Source organism: Puma concolor, chromosome B3 (genome assembly GCF_028749965.1).
Source record: "Puma concolor isolate L17-30 chromosome B3, mPumCon1.1.hap2, whole genome shotgun sequence".
NCBI lineage: Eukaryota > Metazoa > Chordata > Mammalia > Carnivora > Felidae > Puma > Puma concolor.
In genome coordinates, this window is record NC_141672.1 from 27,499,617 (window position 1) to 27,517,048 (window position 17,432).

Here is a 17,432-nt window from a genome sequence, read left to right on the forward strand (position 1 = left end):
GAGGCTGAATGCTGAGACACAGATCCCAGAAACATGGCTCCTGGAAATTTCCTAGACAAGACAGGGAGGGAACGGAGGGGGCATTTCTCACTACATCAGAATCTCTCAGAGGGCAAGGGCTGCCTTACTCGCCACTATCTCTGGCATCAGGGCAGTCCTGGCCACAGGAGGCATTGTACGAACACCTGCTGCCTTTCTTCAATAAAATCTAACCTCTAAGACTGGTAGTGGAACGAGACCGCCTGCTTGGATCCTAGACCTTGGATCCTCGTATCTACTCCCTAAGACTCAGTCTCCTTTGAGATTGCTGGCCAATTGTCACCCCTACCAAGTACAAGGAAACTAGCAGCCTCTTCCCAGGTGACAAAGCTCCTCGCACCAATGACCTTGAAGAACCTGGGTGTGATTTCATTATGGGCACCAGTAGGTTCCCTCATAAGGCACCCAAAGATCTGCTTAATGGCATTGCTGAATGAGCATCCATGGATGGTTCAGGGCAATCATTCATGGAGTGTCCCCACCCACTGGCTATTCTAAGTTCAAAGGAGCAGCCTTCACTAGCCAACCAAGTAATTCTCTGAGCAAAGATAATTCTAAAAACTAGTTACAGGTAACATATGATTCCTACTGCATAATGGATTCTAAACATTCACATACAGTCAAATAGACGAAGTCGAGTGTGAAGTGTAACATATGAACTGATTTTCCATTAAAGGACTCAGGCATAACTGCACGGAAAACAGATTTATGCCGGGGAAGAGGCATCCCTCCTAGAAGGTAAAATCAAGTACACTGTGACAAGGAAGGGGGTTTTACGTGTTAAACCTCCAGAGCCAAAATAAAGGCCAAATCACTAATTTCACACTTCAAGTTTATGAAAGGGAAAAAGAAATACTAGGAGTATTCTCTGAAAATAAATTTCTTTCTTCTCTCCTTCCTTAATGGAATTGTATTAAGTATCCTATCAGTCACGCTAGGCACTCTACATTACAAACGTGGGAGCTGACATGAATACAACCCACCTGTGGAAGGAGACACCAACATAGCTGAGGGTCACACCATCTGTGACAGCCCAGAGGCCAGGAGCAAGGACTCTGGGGTCAAGATCTGTATTCAAATCCTGGTGCTGGGCTGTGTAGTGTTGGTGGTATAGAGGTGAGCACAGCCGCCTTCCAAGTGTCATCACTTACTAGTTGTGTGACCTTTGGCAAGGATGTTTCTCTCTGCCTTAGTCAGCTCATTTTTAATATGGAGATCGCGAGCAATCCAAAATGTCCACTGCCAGGCGAACAGATAACCAAAATGTGGTATGTCCATACACCGGAATAGTACTCATCGATAAACGTAACAGGCTAACGATATATACAACAACCTGGATAAACTCAAAATCGTTGCAATGAGTGAAAAAAGCCAGACACAACAGCATATGTACTTATGATTCAAGTTACATAAAACTCCAGAAAATGCAAACCGCCCCAGAGCAACAAAAAACGAATCAGTAGTCGCCTGGAGACAGGGGCAGAGGAAGGATGGACTGGAAAGGGGCATGAGAAATTCTGGAGGGCCAACAGAAATGTTCCATACTTGATTACGGAAGCGGTTTCATGGGGCGTATACACCTGTCACAACTCAGCTGGTGCATTTTAAGTGGATTCAGTTTCTTGTATGTACATTAGACCTCAATGAAGGTGATTTTTAAAAACTTTCTCATAGATTTGTCTTGAGAATTAAAGGAGTTTGGTGATGAGTGGTGATGGCAGTGATACTGGTGGATAAGCGCTATGAGAGCGAGCGTTCTTTTGTGAGTCGGGAGACCAGAGTCCCTCTCAGAACCCTATTTTGTATGATGATCTCTAAGCTTCGGTGCTGTCACATGTGAAATGACAGGCTGGGACGAGATGGCCTGAAGAGGTGCTCAAAGCTGAAGTCCTTTACTTCCAATGTGACGACGTCACAACGGCAGCCAGCACAACCTTCTAATAACACACGTTTATGATGTGTAATAACTTCAGCATGCAGAGGTAATGAGAGCTGTAATGTTTAACAGTTATTCCTTGAAATGTAGCATTTTCACACATCGAAAAAAATGGAGAAAGAAGGATTTCAGAAGTCCTTTGAAGGGAGTTAGAAAGAGGTTTAAGGTTTAGGGTAGGAGGAGGCCGGGAAAAGATACCAGTTGAGTAAACCTTCTGTAGACCATGAGTTTAATGAGCACCTCAGAGTTAGCAGCATCGTAATGTCCACACTCACTGCTGCTTAACCACCTAACAGCCTTGTCAATGTCCGGGGGGCCCCTGCCTCCCTGAGTTCTTTGGCCCATCGTCCTGGATGATCACCCTGCTATCCTGTGCAATCAACGTCCGGAGAGACAATCTGTGAGGACAGGCAGATCAAAAGTGTGGCCAGCAGCCACCAATCATGGAGCCACCACATCTGGCACTGACACGAGACAACCCAGGTACACGTGTTGGGAAAGAGACTTGTGGAACAGAAACGCAGGATCCCTCATTTAACAGGGGCTCATTTAACTGGGAATCATTAGTGGGTGGACGAGTTTGCCAGCGACAAGGAGTTTAGTGAGTAGAGCTAAGGAAGAAGATCTGGTGAAAAAGAAATGACCCTGTCGATAAGAGATAATAGAAAAAGAAGAGTCAAATACTTAAGAACGATGAAGCCGTGCTCAGGAGCTCTCTAAATCTCAGAGCAGAAGCTGAATTCCTGACCTCCTATGACTACCTTTTTACCTTAAAACCCCTTTGGCAGGAAATAAGGCAGAAGTACCTTTTCATACTTCCTGTCCTCAATCCTGACTTTTGAGGCATTACAGCAGGCCTGACACACTTCGGTGTGCAAAATATTCGTCCAGGGAGTGTATTTACATTAATACAGATCTCTGGGCCCCAACTCCAGCTTCTGATTGCTGGTGGCCTGGGAATCTATATTTCGACCATTATCCCAGTACAGTTCACGCATCTCACATGTCCCCAATCCTGTGAGGCAGCCGAAACACAGGTAATCTAAGCTTTCTAGATTTAATGCTCCATTTCACTTTGTGGTCACATGCAAAGGTTAGTTACTGAAAGCTTTGGGGCTCCACCTGCAGCCATGACAGAGTAACCAGCACCGGGCATACCTTCCTGCAGGGGACAATTAGGAACCTGGAAATAACACAGATACAACTGTGTGCAGACTGCAGACAGTAGGAAGTGCAGGACAGTGATCCCTGAGAGAAGGGAAATGAGTGAGACCTTACCATCCGCCCTGGCTTCCTGCCTGGGTGTATACCTCCTGGACTCTGGCCCAGGGAGGGGGAACGCCAAGTGGATCATGGAGATCTCGTGGAGTTGAGGAGACAGAGGTCAAAATTTAGGTAGGCGAAGGTGGCTGGAACCGGAGAAGCAGAGGATGAGAGAGAGGACCTATGTAGCAGAAGGGCCGCAGAAATCTAGACTGATTGCACTCTAAGCTGTGTGTGTATAGGGTCAGGTTCCGCATGGATGGACAACGAATTACTACCAAGAAAGAACAATCCCCGAAGCTTACAGAGAACTGGAAGATGCTCAGCTCCACCCAGGCAGAGTGGAGAGTCCTGTGAACCACCAGGCAGGGATGCCTGGGGATCTTAATGTTTTAAAGTTAGCTCTACGGGAAAAAAGAGGGAGAGAGAGAGAGGGGGGAGGGGGGAGAGGGAGGGAATATTCTGGTTCTTTTTCTTCTCCATGTAAACCTTAGAATTAGTTTGTCAATATCCAGAAACTTGCTGGGAGTCTGATTAGGATTATACTGCGTCTACAGTTGTTAAGAACTGACATTTTGCTAACACCGTCTCTAATAAACTTTTTAAAGTTTGAAAACAATAAAGTTAGCTCTAGACTTGCCCTAATAAAGCTTAAAAACAAAATGACCAAGTTGACTAACAAATTCGTTAACTGTCTCCTAAAACAGATATAATTGCCTACTAAAACAGAAACAAGGTCCAGACACTCAACATAGCAGCATTCACAATGACCAGCATCCAATAAAAAACTACCAATCACGCGAAGAAGCAGAAAAATGTCTTGTAACCAGAAGAAAAATCAGTCAGTAAAAAGAAACACAGGAAACACAGAGATGATAGAATTAGCAGAAAAGGACTTTAAAACAGCTACTATAAAGGCTACCGTCAAGGATGAAGCAAAACATAATCAAATTATGGAAGACACAAAACTGAATGGAGCTTCTAGAGGTGAAAAATACAATTATCTGAAAGAATATATTCACCGAACGGCCTTAATGGCAGATTAGACACCATAGAAGAAAAGAGTAGCTATGTAGCAGTGGAAACTATCCTCACTGGACCACAGAGTTTAAAATGAACTGGAAAGAAGACTTACTTAACGTCTCTGTATGTTAGTTTCCTCATCTGTAAAATGGGGAGAATAGCACCATCTCACGGGGTCGTTGTGATGACTAAACGCTTTAACGCATATAAACTGGTAGAATAGCGCCCGGCAGAATAAACACCCGATAAACATTAACTATTATAACTTACGTTTGCCCAGCACGCTGTGGGAGCACAGGGGAGAAACTTCTGAGTTAGAGAGGCAGTGGCGTGGGGACGGGGGGACACGTGAGAGCAGGTGATGCTTCCGCAGAGTTGTGAAGGACAAGTAGGGCTGGAGGATAACCCCGGAGGCGAGGTGCTCCAGGCAGAGGAAGCAGCACTCCCCCGAGGCACGGAGACATGACAGGATGCGGCCACTGCAGCCCGGTAAGGCTGCGGCAAACAGTGCCTTCGCTGCAACCCAGGAAATGCTCTGGGGGCCGTGGAGCCTCTCTGGAAGCTTTTTTGATTTCCTCCAAAGGTATCTTACCTCCTCCGTCATCTGATCCATCCAAGCTCTGCTGTCTGAGGCGGTGACTGCCCCCAAAAAGAAGGAAAGGAAAGAAGAAAATCAACTTCAAACACAGAAAGAAACCGCCCAAATTGTCACTGTGTGTATCCTTTCTCCCAGATGAAACTGTCTCTGGACCCACTTTCCTCCATCAGCTTGGTCAGACCTAATTAGGCAACCGGGTCTGCCATATACGGTGGCACAAGCTGTGCGGGGGACCGTTCCACAGACTATGACCCGGATGCTCCTCTCACCCCCGGGGTCACTGGCGTCCAGTGGCTCTGCCTTTACACTCTATCTTTGCCTAGAAACCTTCTTTCTCTTTGATGGAAGTCTTAGGAGAAGGCTGGGTTTAGAAAGCCGGTGCTGCTTCTTCCCATCTGTACCAATAAGCAGAACCCATGGGTCAGCACTCTGATACCTGGACGTCCGATTCTAAAAACCACAGGGTGGGAGAGGGACGGGGACGTCAGTGCCAGGGTCCAGACCTCCGGCTGAGGAAGCAGCATTAACTGAACTCTTGATTCAACGTGCATAACTAGAGGGGCAGACTGCGGTCAGATGTGTTCCATTTTCTAATGTTAAGTCCCACAAAGGCTGAACGGGTGATGCCCGCGAAGCCTGCACGGCTAGCAAAGGTCCCCAAAGGATGCCATAAGAATATGCTGGGAACATACTCTTCTATTTCTTCAGAAGCCCTCCTTCCTGACCTGAAAAACAGAAAAGCAGGGTTTGTGAGAACCCACTAGACTCATGTCTTGGTGGGGTATGGAGGAGAGGGGGTTTCAAAAGTGAGGGCAAATTAGCATATTCCAAGTGCTTTATTTATCTGTATTTCTCTTTCTAGACCAAGGCCTATAACCCGCATGAGAGAATTATAGACGCTGTCATGTTTCTCTATTTTACTTTATTTTATTTGTATTCATTTTTGAAAGAGAGAGAGCGCACGAGCAAGCACAGGGGAGGGGCAGAGAGAGAGGGAAAGAGAGAGAATCCTAAGCAGGCTCCGCACTGTCAGCGCAGAGTCCGACATGGGGTTCGAACCCACAAACCACAAGACTGACCGAGCCGAAATCAAGAGGCAGACGCTCAACTGAGCCACGCGGGCGCCCCTGTAATGCCTAGGCTTATTTCAGTATAACTCCAACTGAAATCGTTGAGTTTAAGGGCAGACTAGGAAGTTCAAAACGCAAAAGGATAGAGACGATACGGTGCCCTCCTTTCAACAATTAACAGACCAATTTATAGAACACTTTCTTAGGATTGAGGCCTTGAGTCTTAGTTGGAGCTTTAGTTGTTAGCATGTGGAGCTTCCCAGGAGCAAAAATGGATGAACCAGCCATATAGATCGAGCTGCAGGCTCTGGGCCTTTCTGTAGCCTCCACCTGAAGAATCAGAAGACCCTGTGAGTGATGTTGGGCAAGTAGTGCCCTTAAGACATTCCATGAAAACAGGAAGCCTAATTATACAGAAATTTATCTAAGGCTGTGGTTCTCAAACTTCAACGTGCATAAGAACCATCTCAAGGGACGCCTGGGTGGTTCAGTCAGTTAAGCATCTGACTCTTTTTTTTTTTTTTTTTAATTTTTTTTTTTCAACATTTATTTATTTTTGGGACAGAGAGAGACAGAGCATGAACAGGGGAGGGGCAGAGAGAGAGGGAGACACAGAATCGGAAACAGGCTCCAGGCTCTGAGCCATCAGCCCAGAGCCCGACGCGGGGCTCGAACTCACGGACCGCGAGATCGTGACCTGGCTGAAGTCGGACGCTTAACCGACTGCGCCACCCAGGCGCCCCAAGCATCTGACTCTTGATTTTTGGCTCAGGTCATGATTTCACAGTTCATGGGATTGAGCCCCGCGTCGGACTCTGTGCTGACAGTTCGGAGCCTGCTTGGGATTCTCTCTCTCTCTCTCTCTCTCTCTGCCCCTCCCTTGCGTGCACACTCTCTCTCCAAATAAAGAAATAAACTTTTTTTTTTTTTTTTTTTTAAAGAACTATCTAGGAAGCTTATTAGACATGCAGATCACTGGACCTGGCAGAGAGAACTTTCTGGATCAGTTGCTCTGGGAAAAGGGGAGCTCGAGGATATGCATTTTAAACAAATCCCCAGATAATCCTGATGTAAGTTGATCACTACTGACACTGTGAGAAACACTGATCTAAAGTCTTCTAAATGAGACTGACAAAATGTTGACAATTATTAAAGCTGGGTATTGGGTACATGTTGATTACTTTTCTGTATGTCCGAAAATTTCCACAGTAACAAAGGTTTTGTGTGTGTGTGTGTGTGTGTGGTGTGTTTTAATGAATTCTTGCAAGTCAGAAATCAACCACCATGATGAACATGGGCACAGGGTGGTGGCAATGTCATAATGGCCAAGAGCCAGGATGCATGAGAAGGCCTTCAACAGTGCTGGGCCCACTAGCCTTGCCAGTGGAGCTACATGGGAACCAACCCACAATTCCCTTAAAATCCAAACAACCCCCACCCCCATTCTGAGTGTAATTAGAAATGAAGCCCAAATTTAAATAGGTTAGTTTCCATGAAATTCGGACCACATCAACTGCACTGTTAAGGAAGGAAGAGGGGGAGGGGGGGAGAGTTTTGGCTGCTGCTGGCAAGAAGAGAATGGGTAAGAACTGGATGGAACAACTCTAAGGGGATCTCTCAGGCTGTAGTTTTTGACTCTTAAAGAGAAAGTAAAGAGACTAAGCAAGCAGGGAGGGCCACGAGGGCACGGGGGACAGAAAAGGTGGAAGGGAGGCACCACAGGTAAACTGCAGACGGGTGCCCAAGGCATCACCACCAATGTTGTTGCTGGAGGATATTTGTCTTCAATACTCATCTGAGTCAAGAAAATCCTAAACATAGAGCACCTAGCAGCCACCAAAGCCACCTGTTTGTGTGGGAGGACAGAAGGCTCTACTCTCAGCTCATGTACGTTCCCCAGAACCACTGCCTCTCATTGTCCTGGTGAAATTGAACTTTACAACCCACCATCCAAATGCCTCAGGAATACGTCACCAACAGCAGAAGGGCTTGGCTGAATACAGGGTCAGAGAAGAACAATGTGATTAAAGAGGCCAGGCGGGCCGGCCAGCACCTGCATTTTGTACATCAGAGACATAGCATCTCTGATTACCCCGAAGAGTTGTGATTATATCGTCCCTTCCTAAGCAACGTGCCATGGCCAAAGTAGCAGTGATTTTGTCTGAAGGAAGCAATAATGGCACCACTAATCTTCAGGGGAAGGCTGATTAGCTGCCATTTATCCACTCCACATCCAAACGGGGAGGAGTTTCACATTCAGCATAACTGCTGCTGAGTTCACATCCTACTCTCTCTTATGCCAGGGTGGCCCAAGGACTCCTTCAAAATTTCATTTCACCCCATGAGGAGGAACAAGATCAAAATGGAGCCCTTGGGGCGCCTGGGTGGCTCAGTCGGTTAAGCGTCCGACTTTGGCTCAGGTCATGATCTCACGGCCCCTGGGTTCGAGCCCCGCATGGGGCTCAGTGCTGACAGCTCAGCGCCTGGAGCCTGGTTCGGATTCTGTGTCTCTCTCTCTCTCTGCTCCGCATGCCTAGCACTCTCTCTCTCTCCGTCTTTCAAAAATAAATAAACCTTTAAAAAAATAATAAAAATAAGAATGGAGCCCTCAAGAACAGAGAGTGGGGATGCCCTCGGGTGGCATGTTCTCTCGTTCTCTCTCGTTTTGTTTTTTTCCCTCTCTCTCTCTCACTCTCTCTGCCTGAAATAGCAGATTCTGGGCAAGCCTTCTGCTCGGGATAGATGGAAAGGCCAGTGGGAACTTGGGCAAGGCCCTGGAGAACGGACCAGGGAGTGCCTTGCGTTTGATAAAGCTGAGCGCTTTCTGGCCTTACCTAGGAGCGTGTCAGTTTGTCTGGACCACACTGGTGTTCATTTTTGTGTTGGTTTCAACATGAATTTGTTGCCCACACTGGGAGATTTTGTACAAAAATCCAGATTTCTGAGTTCTTCAGAGACAAAGCCTGCGAGGCCGGGCCTGCATTCCCTTACGGAAAACTCAAGTGAAGTGTGGCTGTGACGAGCCTGAACCCCCAGCCCTTCCCAGCACAGGGTTGGGGCGGGTGGTCAGGAGGAGTGTCTTTGTCATTCAGTCTGCACTGCTGGCTCTCTTAGAGTAGGAATTAAGAAGCAAGAGAAGCATTTCCCGGAGCTTCACAGCTACCAAAAGCCAGAAAGCAAAAGGAAGACTAAGTGGGAAGAACGTCTTAGAAGTGACAGCATACGTGTCTTTATGGAAATGTGAACACGCAACTAATCCATACGTGCACCTCAGTAACAGAATTTAAGGTGCTGTTTTGATATACGACCCCACCCACTTCGCAGATCTACTTTACCTGCCTGGTCCCCAAAGGCACCTCCAGTCACACATTGACAGAGTCCGGCACAAGGACACAGACTCGAGCACAGTGATCTTCCAACTAGAGGTCATGACCCACCGTGAGTCATAAAATCAATTCAGTGGATCATCGCCAGCCTTTCTGGTCTTTTCCTTTTTCTTTTTTAACAGCATAGAGTAGAACAGAAAAGAGAGTATCCTGCAAATAGTAAGGGAATGTATTACATAAACATTCCCCCCCCGCCCAGGTTTATAAACAGACAAACTCAGTCATGAAGTAAAGTGTATTTTTAAATTGTTGGTGACAGGTTAAAGAGAAAAAAAACCAACAAAACCCAAACACCGTGGTTTATCACAGCGCCATAGGGTGGGGTAACTAGAGAAGGATCTGGGCTCCCACAGACTGCGGGGAGGTGGAGGCTGAGGTAGAGGACGGAGGGTTCCGGGGCATCTCCTCCTTACAGACGTACTTCTGAGGAAACAGCGTGACCGGGCCGAGCCTCAGCGTAGACCGTCCACAGGGCTGTAGTCGGCTGTGCCCTGGGCATCTGGTCTCTTGCTGCACCCCCGGCCCATGTGCCTTCTGTCCCAGAAGTGGCTCCTGAGGGGGGCGCCGGGGGGGGGGGGGGGCGGGGCTGGGAGCCCGACCACCTTCCACAGGAGGAGTCTCCCTCGGTGTTCTTCACCGCGCTTTGCCAACACTAACGCCAGCTCAGCCCGGCTCTGGGGATGAGCTCGAGCGGGTTTCAGAGACGTTATGTGACAGAGGCGTGCGCTCCGTCCAAGTCACGGGGCGAGTCAGTCGCGAGGCTGACGCAAGAAACCCCATCTCCTGACTTGCACCCTAGATTCCAAACACTCTGGCCCGGGCCTTTTCAAAAGCGGGTACCCGCTGGCTTTCAGACGCCCCTCGGGCCCCCGGACACCTGTGTGCGTTCACCATGCAGACCGTCCGTTCCTGACTTGCCACACTTACGGGAGGCAAAGGCGGATACAGAGAACTAGAAAGAATCCTTTACCACGACAGCTCTCAACCAGCGGCGCACAAGAGAATCACTGAGTTTTTTTGTTGTTTTCCCCAGTGTCTATGTGCTGGGCCTCACCCCAGGCCCCCCGAGGAAGTAATTTCCAGAGACGGGACCCGGTCACACGTATGAGAATCAGTGCCCTGAAGCTCACTTCAGCCAGTGTGCTGAACGACAGGTACTAAGCAGCAAAACGGAAACCCTGTCGCCTTATGCTGTTGAGTTGCCCGCTGTCTTCTAACACCAGTGTCAATGAACTCTGCCTTGACCTGAAGGCTGAGGGGAGGCAGGAAAAGCCTTCATAGCTGAAGCCTCTGCTCCTGAGGGATCCTGAGCTGGCTCTCCCGAAATTCAGACAAGATTCCACGGTGCCCGTGAAACCTGAGCAGGCACTCTTCGTCTCGGCAGGCCCAGAAGCGGTTCAGATCCGATTAGAGATGCTTGTTCAATATTCAAAATGTAGAACACAGAGGTTGCTGAACCAGCGCTTTGAAAAGTTAATTAAATGCCAGGTTTCTTTTGAAGAGCTACTCCATCACTGGCTGATTGCTTTGGCCATTTTGCAGAATGAAGCTTTCGCTCTGGACAATGACAGGAATGTTCTCCTTCACCTCCCACCTTGTGAAGACAGGGCGACAGGAGTAAGGGCACTCTGGCTTCCTGCTCTCCCGCGAGTGACACAGACATACCTGGTCGGTATCCCTACCTCCATTTAAAGCCTCGTCTTCAGCCCGACCCTCAGCCAATCCCTCCTGGTTACTGCCCTGCTTCCCTCGGACTCACACCAGGTTTCCTCTCCTCGGCTCCACACAGAGACCTTCACCCCTCAGGGGGAGGCCCATTCCCAGGCCGCGCTCCTGCGAGCCTGTCACAGGAAGGCTGGCCAGACTGATGATATCAACAGTTAACATTTCCTGAGCTTGTTGGGTGCTGCGCAATGCTATTATATTATCCTTACATATATTACTATCCTATAATACTATATATTCTATGTAGTATGATACAACATTATTGAACTATCACATTATCTCTTTTGATGTGCTCCATTTTACAAATGAGACAAGTTCAGAGAAGTAAAGCAGCTCGCCTAAGGCCACCCAGCTAGAAAGCTGTCGGGCCGGGATACAAGCTCTGGGGCGTCTGGCACCAAAGTCCAGTTCTGAGCCCCTCCACGATAGAAACACGCGGGTAGTTCTACACGACAATGGGGACACGCAGGTAGTTCTACACGATGGGGAACACTTGTCCCATAGACTGTGCTTCAAATCCAGCGACTATTTCCCACCACACACTTGCAACCACAGCAGGACCGCATTTTGGCCTGACGATCTGGTAGTTAACGCCGCCTTAACTCTTCTGTGAGACTTATCGTGTATGTTTTCTTTACAACTGGACAGCCTGCACGTGCCAAAAAAGGAGACCCCACGCAGCTAAGTCACCTTTCCCTCCACACACGCTCCTTTCCTGAGTTCTTTTGCTCAAATACGGTTCTTTTCTCTCGGCATTCACAGACCACACTGACATTCGATGGGCATGACTCGGGCAGCCGAGGACCGGCTGGATGGCACTGCCCATCCTGTGACCGCGGCCACGCGGGACCGCTACTGAACCCTGGGGCCTTAGTTTCCTTCTGGGGCTCCGTGGTGAGGAAACGCTGCCACGTAAAAAGCCTCCTGCCTGCAGTCCGTCTCCTCTGTCCTCCCCGCTGCGGCAGCGAGAAGGCCTCAGCTGCTGCTTACACAGGTTACGTGCTGAAGGGTGAAAGGCAGCCCTAATGTAGACATCATCTCAGTTAAAATGTTTCTCTCGAGTTTAATGGAATACTGCAGAGATCTAAATGGAGATAAAGTACCACGGCTCAGAGAACAGCCCGGATGCTATCTTTATGCAGCATGACAATGTTCAGTGGTTAATTAGACACCGTTAACCTATTTTAGCAGGGGACATAACTGGGATAAATGGGGGGAAGTGTCCTTGAAGTCTCTTAATAACCACAGCACACATTGGACCCTAGACTCACCTTCCTGCTGCAAGACAGTACAGGCTTAAAATAGACCAAAGTGCCAGGAATCTGGAGGCCCGACTGTCCCAGGGAAAGGCCCTCTGCGAGCCTAGTCCCCGAGGGCCGCGGCCTCTGATCCGGATGTGAAGGCTTCGGACAAATGGTTCACTAGTGCAACTTGTTGCCTGGGAGAAAAAAGTTAAAGCCACGGTGTGTAGCCCACAGGGTTCCCGTGACGAAAAGAAGAAAGTCCGCAGCCAGGGGCTAAATTCATAAACGCTTGGCAAGGGAAAGAGCAAGAATGAGACACCAGCTGAAATGGAGCCAAAGCTACCTTACATTTTCAAAAAGTATCACTCTTCCGGAGGAAAAGCAGCCAAAATACCATTTTCTTGTGAGGTTTTCTGTTTTCATAATTTTTAAATTTTTAAAAATTTATTTCTGAAAGAGAGAGAGCACGAGTCGGGGAGGGACAGAGAAAGAGGGGGACAGAAGATCTGAGGTGGGCTCGGTGCTGAGAGCAGTGAGCCCGATGAGGGGCTCAAACTCGCAAACCGCGAGATCACGACCCGAGCCAAAGTCAGGCACTCGACCGACTGAGCCTCCCGGGCGCCCCTCTACTTTCATAATTTTTCACTGTCCAGAAGAAATCTCACAAGTGCCTCCAAACTTCACTGAGGTCAATCCCACCAAGGCATGAGAAAAGGGAAGTAATTTGTCCCAGATCATGCACATCACTAGCACATCAAAAACTGAGGCTCTATTTTATGAACCCCGTGACCCACAAAAACAGCCTTCACAGGGAAAACCCAAATCTGGGCACAGGAGACAATGTCACTATAATCACGGCCACCGTGTCTGTTCAGTATCAGGCTGTCGACTGGGCAGCTGGGGTTCCTCTGCTCTAAGATGTCCCTGCACCTATAACACTTACTAGAAGTCAGAGATCTGTCATGCAATTTTGCTTCGCCACAAGGTTTTTCCTCATCAAAATCACTCCTGAAAGTTAAAGCCCCCACTGTTTTTCCCCTCGGTTCCTAGTTCTTGCCATTCGTGTGTCTGGAGTCCGGCATATATTTGTAGGTATTGTATTTCGCCCTTGTTTTAAAGACAAGCAAGAATTCCTCAGCACTCAAATGTTGGCACTCTGGGGTTTTAGGTCATACTATATCATATTTAGCTTCTGCTGGTATCGTCCACAAGGTGTTCAGTAGAAAGATGAAAACGGATGTCCATGGACTACCAAGCCTTATCAAATTGAACGCATAGTGAATTACAAGGCAATTCCTGGGTGAAGTTTGCCCCCTGCTGGTCAGATTCAAAATAACATCTTTGTTCTGATTCAAATTCTAAAGGAGCATTTATCAGGAGGGAAAAAGGTTGAAAGTTGTAATAGCGAAAAATAATTGTGGGAACATACAAAATGTATGTAAATGCCTGATATCAATATGCTAAAGAATGGAAGAATTGAGAACTCCATATCTTTGGTGTCTCAAACGAACATTATTTTATTGGGACACCTTACTAGGTAACTTTTGGCATGACTACGTGTTGAGATTTGGGGATCTTTTGCTCAGGATTTGACAATCTGGCTGGAGAAAAGAACATTCTAGAAATAACAGTAATACCTCCAGAAGACATATGCGGCAGGGCCTGAAAAACTACCTCTGCCCTCCCCGTGCACCTCCTACGGGAGGAAACGGAGACAAGGAGTTAGTTATTAGAGCAACCGAAGTTCCAGCCCTGGGACTAGCCGGACACAGAGCTGGCGCCAGAAACCAAAGTTCCCACTCCTCATCAACTGCTGGCCCCAGTTTACCGGGACAAGTGAGGTAGACGGAAGCAAAACGTCACGGTGGCACCAGAGATGGAACTAGCCACGCCAGTTCCAAGAGTCAGGGGAGACTTTCCAGAGGGCCTGCCCGCTGAAAGATGAGCAGGCTTGCGGCAGGTGGAAAAGCCCCAGGCAGGCTCCTCCTGCCGGAGGCCACAATTCGAATAGAGGGAGGAGGGAGGAGGGAGGAGGGAGGAAAGGGCCAGGTGTGTTCGGGAGACAGCGGGGGATCTGGGGTGGCCGACATGCAGACGTGTTGGTACCGATGCTATAAAAACATGTGCACGGGCACCGGTCAGGCATCAGGAGGGAATCATGGGCCCGGACATATGCATTTTTGCCGGGTTCCTTTTGTCCCTCCAAGTTATCCAAGCCCAGAATTTAAAGAGAGAGGAGGTGGCAATGAAGTGCGGCTCACCTCACACCCTGCGTGGCACGGGGGCACGCGAAGGGGTTAAGGGCGTGAGGCTGTGTTCGCCCTCCGGCTACGGCAGTGGGTCGCAGAGAAGTGCGGCTGCACAGGCTTCCCAACAGGCTGTCATTTCCAAATGCCACCTTCATGGGTTGTGCGACAGCCGTGCGCTTTCTGTGCCTGCTTCATATTTTAAGTTGGCTCCTTACTTTTACTTTCGTAAACTTATTTTTGAGAAAGCTTTCCATCCTCAATGGAAAGCTACCATTACCAGGCAGACAGAAGGCTAACCGCGAAAAACAAGAGTTTTTTAACATCGCAGTTTATTTTATCGTAGCTGGGTATCGCCGTCTGCCAAAAGTCTGACCTACAGTGCATTCTTTCTCTGTTAGGTGGACAGATTAGCAGGGTTAGAAAGGTGCTAACGATATAAGAGCTGCAAACAGGGACTTTCACTGACCTGACCGGAGGGACCGGAGGCTAGTGGCAAAGAGTGACGGCGCAGCCGCACGCAGTGCCTGGGAGGTGGGACTGGGAGGGCAGAGAGCAAAACAGCACAGGGCGCGGGGGCTGAAACAAGAGGCAATCATGGGTCCACAAGTCGGGGGCAAAATTTTACCGGTGTTTCTGGAAATCTGGATTTCAGCCCATTTTAAATCACTGAATGGGCTGCGTCTTTTGCTTCTCCTGGAGAGAATTTTCCGCTCTGTAATGGAGCGACCTTTAAACATTCCCTTCCAGCCACTTCCCCACTGTTTTCTCTGCCCCTCTGTTATATCCTGTGGTCCCCAAAGCCCCATGAATACATTCAGACTCAGCCAAGTGATGAGGTGCTCCAAGAGAAGGTGACACATGCCATTACAGGGGACCCTCTTCCAGCTGGCCATCGGTATGCCAGGCCATCGAGGCAGTGCAGGGCCACCGTGTGGGGCGGCTTCCTGGAAGGCTCAGCACCCACCCCGGTGCCCTCCTGCTATAGGTGAGCCAAGAACACCCTGGCGCTTCTAAACATGGCCTCTCCAACGAAACCAGGAGAGCCCAGTATAGCCACTGGTGACCAGCTGTGGTGAGAGAAGAATGGGTCAAAAAGCAAAATCCCTGGCACACACAACAGACCAGGAAAAAACCTAGATCGTGTGACGGGGTTGTACTCCGTGCATATATTCATACCCACGGATGCCCAAGCTGCTGCTTCTGCACCAAGACTGTTCTTGGTTGTTTCTCCACAAAGAACTGAAAAGAAAAGGGAAGGGCTAGGTATGACGTTCACACATGCACTTCATTTTTGAGAGACTGAATCCATGACAGGGAGGACAAGGAGATCACTTCATTGATGTCAGGGGAATTTTAACCAGTGCCTGGCGTCCCTAGTCACCTCCTCCTGGCGTTTCCCTGCTCAAGCTGCAGAGCTGCGAGTGCCCCTCAGGGGACTGGCTGGCTTGGGGTCCATAACTTTTTTCTCTGAAAGTTTTTCTGTTCAACCAGATTGTTTCATACAATCAACACTGCATTTTTGTAAGGGTCCCAGAGGATTGCGGCAAAGGCAATTTCATGCTAACAGAGCTATTGCACAAATACTATAGTGCATGGCCTTTCCGTGAACTTGATAAATGCATGCACGGGAGCTTTGTGGACGGGCATGGCTGTAGAATGAGAGGCACCTCCTATTACACTAATTAGCTGTATGACCTTGGGCAGCAGGCCAAGGTGACATGTAAGGGCTTCTCTAACTCTGAGATTTTACACCTGAGTCGCTTCACCAACCCCAGGCCTCACTGTCTCCATCTGTAACGTGAAGGGGCCATGACTTCTCAGGTCCCTCCCTGGCTCTGTGAATGACACCGACCCTGCCTCTCCCCGTCCTGGCCCCACCCTCCCTGTTCCCCATTTACACCATTCATTCCCTAGTCTGACCACCTTCCCTGGAACTGGCTTATCGGGTCCCCAAATTTCAATTACTGGGATGTGCTGGTGTGCAGATCCCAATGTCAACATGGCAAGAAAAAAATAAACAAGGAAGGAAGGTAGGAAGGAAGGGAGAAAGGGAGGGAGGGAGGGAGGAAGGGAGGGATGAAAGAAGGGAAAATCTCTTTCTTTTAGTCAATCATTTTCTGGGACAATAAACACAAGCTCCCCTCCTACTTCAGAACTTAGTACATTTCCCACTGCAGTCTTCCCTTAGGGGTTGTCAAAGCAGCCACTACCCTCCCAATCACACAGGGCAGTTTTACTTTCCCTTTACCCCCCTCTTCTGAACAGTTAACCCCCTCTTAACATTCCCGTTGGTTTCTTCCTGCTCACTGACTCCTTTCTACTTCCTTTCCCTCCAAGCAGCTGGAAAGAGGTATCTCGTATTGAACTCTCCAAACCTCCAAATCGGGCTTCTCAGAAAGTAGCCCTTTGTTCTCCGGGTCCCAGGGGACTCGCAGCCCTGGGCTCAACCACCTGGGACCCAGCCAGCCAGCCTACGTGTGGGTGCGGAGCTCTGATCTGGGGCCCTGATTTGAACACTGGCTTAAAACCAGTGGCTGCGCAGGGCTCTGGAGTCCGGGGGTTCAAAGCAGAGTTTTACCATTCACTAGGTGTGTGCCCTTACGCCAGCCACTAAAAAACCACAAAATTGGTAACACCACATTCTGCTTCACAGGGTTGTTCTTAAGAATCAAATGAGCTTATAATCCATGCCAAGCATTTAGTGTAGTACATGGCACACGGGAAGTCCTCTGAACAGTGGCTGCTGCCCCCATTACTATCGTGACTACTGTTATTATTACTATGTTATTATTCTGACCCCAGTCTCTACTCCCTATATGCTGCCCATGCTCGACATGTTGTCCTTCTCCTCCTTGGTCCTACCGCTGAACCCCAGCCCCGAGGTGGGTGCTGGCTGGCT

The 17,432-nt window shown here is 48.8% G+C and overlaps 1 protein-coding gene across 3 annotated transcripts in view; it reads right to left on the minus strand.

Moving 5' to 3' along the window:
* The window catches only part of IFT43 (intraflagellar transport 43), an 85,534-nt gene that overhangs the window by 18,161 nt on the left and 49,941 nt on the right, over positions 1-17,432 (minus strand). For all 3 annotated transcript variants that reach the window (XM_086709236.1, XM_086709238.1, XM_086709237.1), the window contains exons 4-5: positions 5,552-5,584; positions 4,854-4,900 (exon numbers count right to left, since the gene is read on the minus strand). In XM_086709236.1, the coding sequence (XP_086565362.1) occupies positions 4,854-4,900; positions 5,552-5,584 (80 nt within the window). The remainder of the gene's footprint in view (positions 1-4,853; positions 4,901-5,551; positions 5,585-17,432) is intronic.